The 13,205-nt window shown below is 39.0% G+C and overlaps 1 protein-coding gene across 16 annotated transcripts in view; it reads left to right on the top strand.

The window, feature by feature from the left end:
* PAM (peptidylglycine alpha-amidating monooxygenase) overlaps positions 1 to 6,009 on the top strand; it is a 138,881-nt gene extending 132,872 nt beyond the window's left edge. For 11 of the 16 annotated variants that reach the window (XM_083817888.1, XM_083817902.1, XM_083817892.1 and 8 more), the window contains 4 exons: positions 757 to 810; positions 2,936 to 3,139; positions 4,590 to 4,646; positions 5,175 to 6,009. In XM_083817888.1, coding sequence (XP_083674014.1) covers positions 757 to 810; positions 2,936 to 3,139; positions 4,590 to 4,646; positions 5,175 to 5,356 — 497 coding nt within the window. In that variant the 3' untranslated portion in view covers positions 5,357 to 6,009. The remainder of the gene's footprint in view (positions 1 to 756; positions 811 to 2,935; positions 3,140 to 4,589; positions 4,647 to 5,174) is intronic. The other 5 variants (XM_083817889.1, XM_083817890.1, XM_083817894.1 and 2 more) reach the window with 1 other exon arrangement.
* Positions 6,010 to 13,205: the final 7,196 nt, after the last annotated feature.

Below are 13,205 nucleotides of genomic sequence, written 5' to 3' on the forward strand. Positions count from 1 at the left end.
AAAGGAATAAAAATATAATCTACTGTTACATTATATCAGATAAAAAATGTATGAGGGAGAAAGACTCAGGCTTCACGGTGTTAGTCAACCAGTAACTATTTGCTATTATAAATAAATTTCTGACTAAGCCAGTTATTCTGCATTTGTCTGTTTACATTTTATTGATTTTCTTATGGGTCATCTGGTATCAGATGCTGTTAGTAACAGGACACTGGACCAGATAAATTGTAAGCCTGACTGGATGTGGCTTGTTTCTGAATCTATTAACCTGAAAAAGAGCATTTCTAGGCTTCTATTCAAAGAAACATAAAAACAAAAAAAAATGAATTTCTTCATCACTTAGAGGTTAGGTGAGGAAAGTCCATGTATCTTATTTTCTTTTTGACTGAAACTGCAGTATAACATTGCAGTAGCTAAAGAGTCCTGATTCAACCAGTCTTTAATCCATCATGATTTTGATTGTAATTAAATCGTGGTATTTTTATGGGACTCCCTGAACCCTTACACATGCCCATAAAGTGTCTCTGTGGCATAAGAGTTAATTATTGAAAACAGCTTTTATGAATCAACATCTCTTGTTTTTTCATGGTATTGTGAGCTATTGAATAGTTTACATTGGCTCTGCTTCGTGAAGTTCAGATGCTAATGGGATTGTTTACTGTAGGATTGTACTGTACATTTGACAGAGCTAGCAGGAAAATGTCACTGAGTGTCTTCGAAATGTCAGTTGTCCTGAAGAATAATTTTGTTTTACAGAAATGGAACATCGGTCAGTTAAAAAGGCTGGTATTGAGGTACAGGAAATAAAAGGTTAGTCTGATTCTGAATAGAAATTAAGGAACCAGTATTTTCACATAGACTATGACTGTTTCTGCCACTTTGGAGGAAAAAATGCTTACTAGTTTGATTGTTGTTTTGTTTTTCACCACCGTTTCATACAGTTACTGTACATAAACCGAGCTGCCACAGGAAGTAAGACAAAGCAGCTTGTAACCATTGTACCCAGTAGACACCTATTTACAACCAAACAACATTTTGTTTTCAGTGGTGATGTGCTTCACAGACACTAAGATGAAAATTTAACTAGTGGATTAACTTCACGTCACCATCTGGTATGTGTGTTAGCCCCCTTAGATGCAGAGAAAGCTCTGAAACGTAACTGTGAGGGTTACTCCCCAGCAACCTTTCCCTTGCTCCACAATCCTCAGTCACCAAAAAGAGGTTATCTGGAACAGCAGTTGTTTTGTTTTTCTGCATAGTCTTTCTGCACACAGTCTTGTCAGTTACACCATAGCGGGGAAAAAAATCGTTCATTCTGTTCAGACTTAATTCCCTAGACTTACTACTTTTTTTTCTTTTTTCTTTTTTTTTTTTTTTCATTTTAGCTGAATGAGAATGGGGAAAAAGAGAACGTAGAAATTTAATGTACAGAGATAAGGAAATACATGTAGATTAAGGTGAAGGGGGCAAAACAGTAATTCAGGCAGATTAAAAGTAATTCTAACCATTAATCTTCTGTCTCATAGGCCTTTTATGTACAAGAGGAAAAATTTATTTCCCTTTCAGAAAAAACAGTACCTGTGCCTTTATAAAATGTTCAGAAGTTCTTAAGTGGTTTCCTTTGGTTGAATTCAGTGTTTCTGTGGTTTGCTTTATGCATGTATAGAAATATACCAAAGATTCCACCTGCCAATTGCAACATACAGTAGAATAAACTAGGCTGGCCTTATAAAACAGAGAAATTCTTATTGTGAAAACTGTTGTCCTTCTGTTTTATCTCTGTTGGTACATCAGTCCTCCCAAAGCACTCACAAGGGAAAGTGTGGACATCACAGCATCCACAGTATAGCTAATCTAGGGATATGTCAATGCATTTCAGCTTTCTTGAGGAAGATACCATGCTGGATGACATTTCTAATGCTACAGGGAATAATGAAATAGTATCACATGGGTAAGAAACAGTTTTTAAGTAAGCACCTCTAAAGGGAAAACACAGAGAACTGAACCGCTCCTCATAGATAGGCAAGGCGCTAGTGGAAAAAAAGTGCTCATGTCTGTTACTACTACTTGAACAGACAGCAAGTTATCTTTGTAGTAGTGTTATGTGAAAATTGAAGCCGCTACTATTCATCCAGAACAGAATGTCATTTTAAAATTTGATACAGAGTCAAATAACATTTGTATTCAGTGTCTCCAATGCAGCTACTTCTTAAGACATGCTGTTAAATCAAGCATTAAAATACATAGCTGGACAGTTCTATTCGTTAAAAGTTAGCACGAAGAATGTGATCTTTTATACACACCCAAAACAATATGTAGAGGAATTTATTGAAATTCTTTTTCTTAGTGTAGATGGAGAGGTAACAAAATAGCCAGGAGTGAGTGGATGCCGTTTTCTAAAGCTCTTCAGATTTACAGAGCCGAAAGTCTTTCATGGGATTTAGCTGTTAGGAGAGTTTGACCCCCTGTCACAAATTTCTTGAAAATTAATTTAAATGTTTTCCTTTTTGTCTGTAATAATACAACACACACTGGATTTCTGTATTTATTGTGGAAATGTTATTACCAAAAGGAGATATTTAAATGATAGTAGATCACTATTGTTAGATTATTATTTGCCAAAATATCTTTTTGCTGGATTCCCCCATATTTTAAATGTTAGATTTTTTTTAAGGCAAAACTCTTCCTGACACCTCTCCTTTCCCCATGTGAGAAGAGGTGAGGGCATTCTTGCTGGAGAGTGGTATCGTTCAGGCTCTCTGCCTTACATTTGGGATAACATCAGCAAGAGCTAAAACTGGTTCCATAAATGTTTGCCTTTTGTTTCCTTGTTGCTCATCACTTCAGGTATTCTAGCTTGTTGTTTTCTGTAACAACTTGTTCTTTGTTGCTTGATGCATATGGATTGCCTGTGTAAATTGTCTTCTTTTTAAAGAATCGGAGACAATTGTAGAAGCCAGATTGAAAAACAACCCAGAACCAACAGACCCTCTAAAGAAGCAGGAAAAACAACATCTGGTCCGACAGGCCAGCACTGGAGTTTCCTTTGTTCTTATTACAACTCTTCTAATTATCCCTGTTGTTGTCCTGCTGGCAATTTTAGTATTTATTCGTTGGAGGAAGACAACAGTCTATGGAGGTAACCATGAGTAACTGTAGATCACAGTCTTTTGTTGTTCATTTCAACACATCACTGAACATTGAGGGACAAGGGTGTGAAGAGAGAGGCCTGCTGTCCCTTTTCCCTTGTACACAGTTTGGGTGATGCTGCATGCAAACTAACCATAAGCATACACATAACAATGCCTTTATTCTTTCACCTTAAGCCACCACCTTTTCACAACATGTGTCAAATGCTTACCTTTAATTGGCATCAAAAATATATTCATGTTATTGTCTAGAATGCATTAATTTTAATACTCAGTTCAGAATTGAATATTCAGCTTGGGATCTTTAAATTGTTGACAACAGAGGACTCTGTGGGTATTACAGAGGCATAAAAAATGCAAACAGATAAAATTTCTGAGATGGTATATTCTTATTCCCTACCATCTTATGCATTTTGAGATGTTTCCATGATGCACCTTTCTCCATTGCTATGAGGTCTTTGCTTGGTAATTACAATGCTATGTAAATTTGTTCTTAATTCATATTATATAATAGCATTGTTTCTGAGACATTGACAGACTGTAGTAGGAGTTTGATTATTACACTTCTTTTTCTTTTTTATTTTTTTGTATGCCATAAACAGTTGTATCAAGATAAACAAATAACAAAAATATATGTGGAACAGGCGAATAACAGTACTGTCATTGGCTAGGACATACTGTATGTCTTCAACAGTCTGATAGTACAGTTCAACTGAGCTGGATGTTTTTTATTTGCTGTGTTAAAATCTGCTTCAGGCTGTTTGTCATTGTTCAAGCACTTGGTGTGCTAACACTCTGGACTGTTACAGTACTGTAGTTAATGGTTGTGATCTGCAGCAGCATCTTTGCATTGGATTCTGATTGAGGCTGTGCCTGAATTTACAATGTCAAAGAGTGACACTGGTAAAGTAAACTTGCACAGATTTATGGAAACTGAGTACTATATACAGAAAGACAGTTTGATGGTGGCATTTTATTTTTCTTCAGATCAAGGATAGGAGTAGTAACCAGGGAAGAGTATACTCTGTTTTGCAAGAGAGGAAGTTCCTCCAACATATCCGAAGAAATTTACAGATCACTCTCTTTCGGAAAGCCAGTCATCCTTGAAGGGAAACTATACCACCTTCAAATGTCACGCTGTGTTTTTCAGTGTGCCTGAATGTAGCGCATGTTACAAATTACAGCTGAAGTAATGAAATTCTCAGAAATAACTTAGATGCGAATCTTCTTAATGGTTCAAGTAGCATAAAATAATCATTTGTTGTATGATTGTTCTGTTAGGAATTATAACTTCACCTTAACCAAGAAGCTGAAAATTCAGTGTCTTAGTGCTGTTGATCAATTTTATGAATGTCTTTGCTCTATGTCAGAAAATAGAGAAAATTACTTAAACAGAGTATGATTTTTAAGCTCATTTTTAAAATTTACCTTATTTTTCAGCTGATGGGGAACACAAACTTGACTCAAATTCAAGCAGAGTTTTAGGCAGACTTAGAGGTAAGAAACATTTAAGATCTTGTAAGCACTCAGTAAATGGAGGCTTTTTCGTTTGTTCACTTCTGGTGAACAAGAGATTTGATGGAACTTTCTCAGAGCAAGGACTCGGGGCAAACCACAGGTGTTCTGTGGAAGTATCTTTTAAAACTCCTCATCCGTCAATATCTGCCTGCTGAAAACAATGTGTCACTACCACTGGAAGATGAGTGGTGCTTATTGTGTATCTGTTGAATGGAATGAAGTGCTCTGAGATTATGGTCAAAATCAGTAAAGACAAGATGGTAGGAACACAGATACCTGCATAAAGACTTTTAATGGAACGATGTATGCTGGGAAAAAAATCATTTGAAACTTCAAAGATGAATTTCCTTCCTCTTCCATAACGTATATAATTAGTTATTGTGCCTCATGCTGACCTTTAAAAAAACATTCTGGAAGGATACTTAAAAGAAGTGTTGAATGCATAGATAGATTTTTATTCCCCCATACAAGAAAGCAAAGCTTATGACAAGGGTTTCTTTTCCATAGGGAAAGGTGGTGGTGGCCTTAACCTGGGGAACTTCTTTGCAAGTCATAAAGGCTACAGCCGAAAAGGGTTTGACCGACTCAGCACAGAAGGAAGTGACCAAGAGAAGGATGAAGATGATGGCACAGACTCAGAAGGAGAGTACTCGGCACCTCCACCCCCACCAGCACCTTCATCATCCTGAAGACGACCTTTGCGTTCTCCATTATTATGATTCAGTCCAGAATGTCAGATTCCATTTCCCTTAAGCACGTTTAAGATTTTTGTGTATTTAATTGTAAACTGTACTAGTCTGTGTGGGGCTGTACACTGGTTTCTTTAATTTTTGTTTAGTTTTTGTTCTGTTTTTTAAGTGGAGGAGTGTATGGAAGTTTCATATCAGTGCCGTTGTTTTTTTTATGTGAACATCTTAATAAAACAAACAGTCTTCTTCTAATTGCAGCACTGATTTAAAGCAGTAGTATTTTCTCATATCAACTTGGGGATCTTTTCTGTATTTGTAAATAAGTCGTATTACCTGCTTCAACAAAGTATTTTTCCTATAAATATTCAGTTGCCAATTTCTTTTTTGTGCCTTTCCTCTTCAATGTCCTTAACCTGTTGCAGTACAGAGAAAATACAGTGCCACAAGAAAATGAAGCTGCTAAATCTTCTTCTATTTTTTTAAAATCACTAGCATTATATTGCATTGAAGGAAAAAAAATTATCTATTTAATTGTTTTTTCTTCTTCTTGACTTGATGTGTTTCTGGGATGTCTTATTTTTAGATGGTACCACTGTTAGAACACTATTTTCAGAAGCTGAATGTAATTTGTGTAATAAAGTGTTCGCAGAGCATTAGCTGTCAGAGTGTACTTTGGAATTTTTGCATACTTTTTAATTTTTTTGTATACAACTTTTGTAAAAGTTACACAGACCACTTAATACAGTAAAAAATTTAATGTCTTCTACCAGCAGATAAAACGTGCTATTTTATATGGAAGCTGGAAAATATTTTGCTATGTCACAAGGTTTGGTTTGTTGGGGGGAGGGGGGTTGTTTGTTTTTGTTTTTTTGTTTTTTTTAAGACTAATAACCAATATACATGTACAAACTCAAACTTAAAAGATTTAAAGAGGAAATATACTTGTATTATAAAACTGCAGGGTATTTAATAAAACATGGTCACAGCTAAGAGGAAACCAGTGTCTCAAATTACATACGCAAATTAGGCAGGGTAGGCATCAGTGCTACCTGATTTGTAGTACTGATTTTCTTGTTTCTCCTCTCTTCCTTTTTCATTCACACAAGAGTAGTCCATGATTCCAGTAATGTACTCCCTCTTTGAAGAGAAGACTTCTGGAAGAGTTGCTAGATAGATGACTCACACAGCCAGGATAATTAAGTGTGAATCATTGTGTGATGCTGTCACGATTTATCAGTCTAGTTTGAGGATCAGAGCATGATTAATCTTCTTTTAAAAACTGTATTATGAGCAGAGTGTACACAGCTGTAATTGCCACAGGGTTTTATGAAACTGCTTCATTATCGTCATTGCAGGTGTTGTAACAGACTACTGCTGGCGATGAAAAGAACTCCATTTCATAGTCTGTATTCGATGTTGCTTCCTCTCCAACTATTTTATATTTTCCTAATGTTACAGTGAAAACAGACTTTTTCTGTCTTGCTTTTGGAAGCAAGGCAATGTTATTTTAGCTGTGGCTTTTGGTCATCCTGTATAAGAATAAAGACATAAAGTAGTTAGGAAGGATCTTCTTAAAATTTTCAGAAAAAAAAAAAATCACATAACTAGTTTACAGGAAGTTTCTGATGAGAGCTATTAAAGCTGTGGTGGCACCACTAACATAGGTGGTGTATGTGTCATCAGATCTAAAAGATCATCAGCTTTTTATCAGATGTGATCAGTGAGTGTGTATTTTTCTAGCATGTGAATAGCTCACATTATGTCAGTCTGATACTGGGTGTTCTTTGCTTCCAGGTTTTAGATCACTGAAGATTATACATAGCTACCTCCTTCCTCCTGCCATTTGTTTGATCTTTATCGCCAATTGAAAACAAAAAAATATTGAGAGTAGCTGAACACAGTTTAATGGCAAGTATGAGTGAGGGCAGAGCAATTCAGCACCAGCCACGGTCCTGCTCGCCAGAATTCAGAGGCTGGTCTCTACAAGAAGCCGTGGGCAGACAGCTGGGTTGGCAGGCAAGCTACTGCCTCCCAACAGCGAGTACCTCTGTGGGAAGGGTGCACCTATAAATTTGTGCAGGTACGACAGCAGAAAATCCGAACCTGCTTAAAGGTGCTGGATGTTCTTTCTCAGTTACTCTTAGTAAGCTGCATCTTAAGAATACAATAAAGGAATACAGAGAATTTAATCATTGCTAGGATTTTAATAAATGAATGGACCATCCTCTAGCCTAGCAGGTCATAGCCACTAATACTGTCGTTTATATATTAAGTGTTGAATGCTGGTTATTTGATCTCAGCTAGTGGATTTGGAATACCTGTGTTTAATCAAATTACAGCAATTTTCCCTGGTGAGACCATGTTTTTTAATAAGCACGGACTTGCCCATTTTAAAACTCCAAAGACATGACGCTAAATTTCAAGAGCTGCTGATGGCTTTGAGATGGAAGAATCTCGGCTATTGTGGGGGCTGAATATTGCCATTCAACTTAGTTTGATGAGCCGGCAAGGCACTGTTCTCTGTAGTAGTGCAGTACCAAGCATCTCCCTGTTTCGAACAGGGGCCCTTGGGAGGGGTGGGAAGGACAGAGGCCACGCTGAGCGGGCTGCCAGTGCTGGGTGATTCAGCAGCCAGCTGCGAGCCAGCTGTGAGCCAGCTGCGCGTGGGGCACACGGTGGTAACTGCAAGCAGCCATGGGGAGAAACGGATTGTAGCAGGCAGGTAACACCAAGTCACCTGAAGGTGTCCCAATTAAATGGAATTAATGGAATTACCACCCCAATTAAGTGGCTGTCCTTGCCACAAGTATCATTAGGTGCTAATTGATTCCTTGGAAAGCATCTTGATTAAGTAGGGTTTTCTAATTATGCTGTGCACTGTAGTAGTTAATGAGGATTTATAGATCAATACAATAAACGGCAGCAGCTCCTTGCTTGCCAAAGATTTATTTATGTCTTATCAGAACTTTTAGGTCAGCAATATCTGTCATGTTACAGTGGATTAGGATTAAGTGTTGGTCACAGTACAGAGACCATGTACTGATAGAAAAAAAAAATCATGTCAGTTAAGAGCTGAAATTATGCTAGTGCACTTTCTATGTAAAATAGATGGTAGTAAACCCTAAAGTTTTAGCACCCTGATTTTCCTTTACTTATAAGCAAGCCTGTTTTTTGTTTTTGTTTAATTCTTAAAAGTGAAAATATTTTTTATTCATTGCAAATTACCAAAAATTGTTAGCAAAATTTATGCTATGTTGTAACTGCTCTCAAACTCCTCTTCAGTTCCTGTGAAACATTGAGATTCATCTGCATAACCAAGCAAAACCTGCAAACTTCTTGCTGTTTCTGGACATTGTACTTTCAAAACAAAAAGGAGCATTCACCTGGCTTTGCTACACAAGTATTCGGAGAGGTGCATGGGAGAGGTATATCGGAGGCAATGGGCAAGTTGCTCTAGATGTTTCTAAATACTGAACTGCTCTTTTCTTTAGCTCCTTTCTGTTAGTGTTTCTATTAATTTGTTGCATGTGAAGCAACAGATTCTGCAAGTGAACCTTTGAGTGATTTCATTGAACAAAAACAAAACAAAACAAAAAAACACATAAAAGACGTAAATGCAAATTTTTTTTAGGGACCTGTGCCAAAAGTATAATTTTAATGATGCCATGGAACAATTTGTTCCTGGCAAATAGGGGTAACAGTTAAGCAAACTTGGTAAACAATTATTAATTGTTGACTACAATTAGTTTTCAAACTGACAAATATGAGAAACTGAAATCTTTTCAGTATTATTACTAGAATATAAAAAAAAAAAAAAAAAGAATGGGGTATGGCAACCCATCTTCCTAGCCATCACAAGCCACAGCAGGTTGAATCTATTTTCTAATTACACAGGTGTTAAGAGCAGAACCCTGCCCCAGCCACTGCACTTCCAGCCCACAGTGCTTTGATAGCCACCACCGCCACAACGTTTATTATTGCTTTCTTGGCATGTCCTAAAGCTGCAGCTCAGGAGAGACTTGTTTGCTTAATGAAAAGCCTTAATGCAAAAAGGACTGGATCCCACGATGTTGCCATTTCTTCTTAAGTTGTGTCTCTCAGGTCCCACACTGCACCACTCACATTGAACTGCAGGGGTGGCCTCTTCCAGGCACTTCTCTGTGAGATCATGATCACAGCCACCAAAGTTCAATGGGTACTGAAAGGAGGCTGGGTCTCAGGAAACTGCAAAGCTATACTGAATGTTTGTCACCAGTGGCAGTTATGGTGTAAGCTACCTAGTGCTCCAGCAGACTATTTTGATACGTAACTTACATGAAAGGTCAGTCATGCAGCATTCAAACAATGCTGGTTGCATTGCTCCCAGAAATACACCTACATCTCCATAATTATCTGGCTCCAGTCTCCATTCTGATGTTTCCCACACCGTCACCTGCCTAAGTTTTTACTGACTCCTTCTGCATGAAGAAGCGAACAGCCAATGACACAAAAATGGCAGGCAGATGCCTGTGCTATTTCCCCAGGAACATTTCTACCTATTCAATCATACTTTATTTCTCCCTGACCCTCCACACACAGATGCCTTTTAACTAGTCCTTGAGCTAGTGGCTACCAATGCCCCCAAACCAATGTGCCAGCAGCAGGCAGCGTGCTCCAGGTTACATTTAGCCTGCTGGTGGCTTCCAGAACCTCCCTCCCATTGTTGTTTCTGAAGGATTTCCCTTCCCTACATGCACTGAACTACAGCCCACTGACAAAATCAGGAATGTGTTGACTCAGCCAAATGCTAAATCTGTGTGTATGGCTACAGGCATATTTGAAGTAAGCATTAAATTGTAATTCTTTTTCAGTTAACATGCTAAAAACAGCGTGTAACTACAGAGCCAGTGCCAAAACACTGACATGCAGCCAGTTCTGAGAACATACTTTGGGAAGCAAAGGCCTTCCTGGAGAAACAATTTTGGTAGCTGCCCTGCTTTCTCAGTGCCTCCGAGGCTGAGGCAGCACCGAGCACAGGGTGTGAAGGCCTCCAGGACAGGAGGCCACCCCACGACCATGCCAGCGGTACCCGGGCCAGCAGAGCCTGGAAGTTAAACTAAATGGAAAAAAATAAACTAAAATACTGCTGGAAGTTCGCTGAGTCCTGTCCTGTTGCTACAGGAACAGTTCCTGCTCTTTTTCTAGGGCTTTAATTTGTGGAAACGATGGATGACAGCTGATGAGATAAACATTCAAAGTCAAGTTAATCCCTCTGATGGGGAACCCTGTGCATTGTTAACCACCTATCACTGAAATTCTGCACAAAATAAAGAAGTCATTTTTTTTGTGGACTTTTTTTCCAGGAGGCTTTCACTGCTGTGCCTGCCAGCTTTATGAAGTTATGATATTTTTTTTTTTTTTTAATGCCTGTGAACTGACATGGTGCTATTCATTTTGTACAGAAGGCGGCAGTGAGGCATAGAGAGATTTAAGGCATAAATTGTCAAAAAATGTCAAATACTTTGAAGTACTGAGTTTGTGAAATCTGATTTATTCCTTGTTAACCCACTTGGATATCAGTTTATACATTCAAGGCACTGCTTCTTGCTGTCAGCTGCAGCTCTGGGTACTCCCCTCCTTCTGATCAAAGCTCAGCAATTCTTACCAAGCACCAGAAAAGGACCACATACATTACAACCTGTAAATTATGGAAAGTTTTATCCATCTGATTTGTGGGCCACTGTGCTGGCAATCTGCAGCAGGGCAGCACTTCCTGGCAGACGGAGAATGCTGCACTTCCTATGACCTGCCCTGCTCACAGCACACCGATTTCTGCTACCAACGCAGCAAGGCTGCTGTGGGTCCCTTCCTCGCTGTCACGCTCTGCACAGTGCCAGGGCAAGAAGTGCTGCACAGACCACAGCCAGGAGCCCCGTGGGATAAAGATGCCCAGACCCACACTCAGAACCTGCAGCAACGTCTGCTACACAGGACAAATTCACAGACAGCTCACATATGGTGGTTTGTGCACTCACACAGCCCCATACTATGTCTGCAAGTGTAAAAGCAAAGGAGGAAAGGAGAACTGGCAGGGGAATGCACCTCTCAGGATTAGCAGTTCCTGAAGGCCTGTAGCAGGCCTAGCAGTAGGCCCATAGGTCTTCCAGGATGTATAGAAGAGGTAAAACCTATTATCTCCTGAAGACACTGCTAATTCCCCCTCATTTATTCAGCCTTCTAACTGAAGTGTCTGGTCTTAGGGATTTCTAAGGTGACATTTTCTTCTGTGGAATGCACAGGCAAGCAGCATGCTCTCAAGCTACGAGATGACGACAGCTGCTGATGTGCTGAGTTTCTGGCACTGGCGGGCTTGCGTGTTTTATTTTCAGGTACTCCAATAAGTTAATTGAAAGCACCCACTCAACTGCCATAAGAATAAAAATAAAATATTCCATTACCTATTTTGAAAATACCAAGGTTACTGTGCAAACAGATGTTTGATGCTAGGTCATTAGAGAAATGATGTCGGCTACTAAAGGTCATTGATACAGACAGATACTGTACCCAAATGCATAAAGGAAACTTATCTAGATCTCAAAAGCAGTGTTTCCAGAAGATTTAACTGCTTATTGTGAAAAGCAAATCATGACTCATCCCTGTCCTCCAGCAGGGAACATTCAGTTCTAGGGAGAAGGAGGGAAAAAACTTTAAAATGTCAAGTGTTGTCTGAAGCTGGAATGCAAGAGCACTTTAGCAAAAAATGGGCAAATGCTACACAAAAGTTCAGAAAGTATTCAAATAAGAGATACGGTTTTTATTTCATACTGAGATATTTTGAGTGCTCGTATAGGAGACTTTTAGTGAAAGATTGTTGTTTTCTGTTTGTTTTCTGGGATGTTTTTCATTTAACAAAACGGTAGCTGGTAATCAGTGGTAGTAGCAAACCCAAAGGAAAAACGCTTATATTCCTGTGCTGGAAGAAACAAGCGAATTGTCATTTCCTTCATGCTGTGCTCCCTTCTATTCCTCTTCTCTGAGAAAGAGGTCATGAGGGGGAACACTCTACATGAAAACGGAATTTCCATGAACGCTGTTACATCAGTAGTCTCCCGCTGCTATCCCATCATAAATCAGAACTGTGTGCCAGCAGAGAAGATGATTACAGATGAGCATTAGTAATTTTATGCAGGTTGGTCAAAACACGAGCCAGAAGCTGGTGGTGACGACTCACTGCGGGCACAGGCACATGCTCAGGAGCACTTTGCTAGGCTGAGCTGCAAGCTTTCCCTCAGCGTACCAGCCACAGCCTGCTGCTAGCAATGTCTCAGGTTTCCTGGTGGTACCTTTTTCACAGTTTCCAGTGATTGCTTTTTGAGTTGCTAGCTTGAAACTCATGTATTTTATTTCAGTAAACCTCCCACGTGCAGAGAAGGCCTGTTTAGGAGCACCCAAGAGACACTAATGGCTGCCTGTTAACACAGTATATTGCAATTACCAGGAAACCTGAATGATCAGCATTACACAATTTGTTAAATAGTTACTGTTTTTCCTGTCCACTGCCAGTTTAGCATTTTATTTCTCTCCAATGTAGCTATAACAAGTACACAGCACTTGTTACCCCTGCTCCCCTGCACACCTACCACAGAAAAGGGCTCCACTGAACTGTGTATGAATAAGGAACAGGGAAGGTAAAGCAAAAATATATATAATATATAATTACATATATATATATTTCATACACTCTTCATACACATATATATTTCACACACATACAATGCATCTAACAATATAAAGCCATCCTAGCAGATATCACTCTGGGTAGTGATCACTCTGCGTAGTGGAAGAAATAAAGGCAGATATGAAGGAGGAG

The sequence above is a fragment of the Anser anser genome, assembly GCF_964211835.1.
Source record: "Anser anser genome assembly, chromosome: Z".
Taxonomy (NCBI): Eukaryota; Metazoa; Chordata; class Aves; order Anseriformes; family Anatidae; genus Anser; species Anser anser.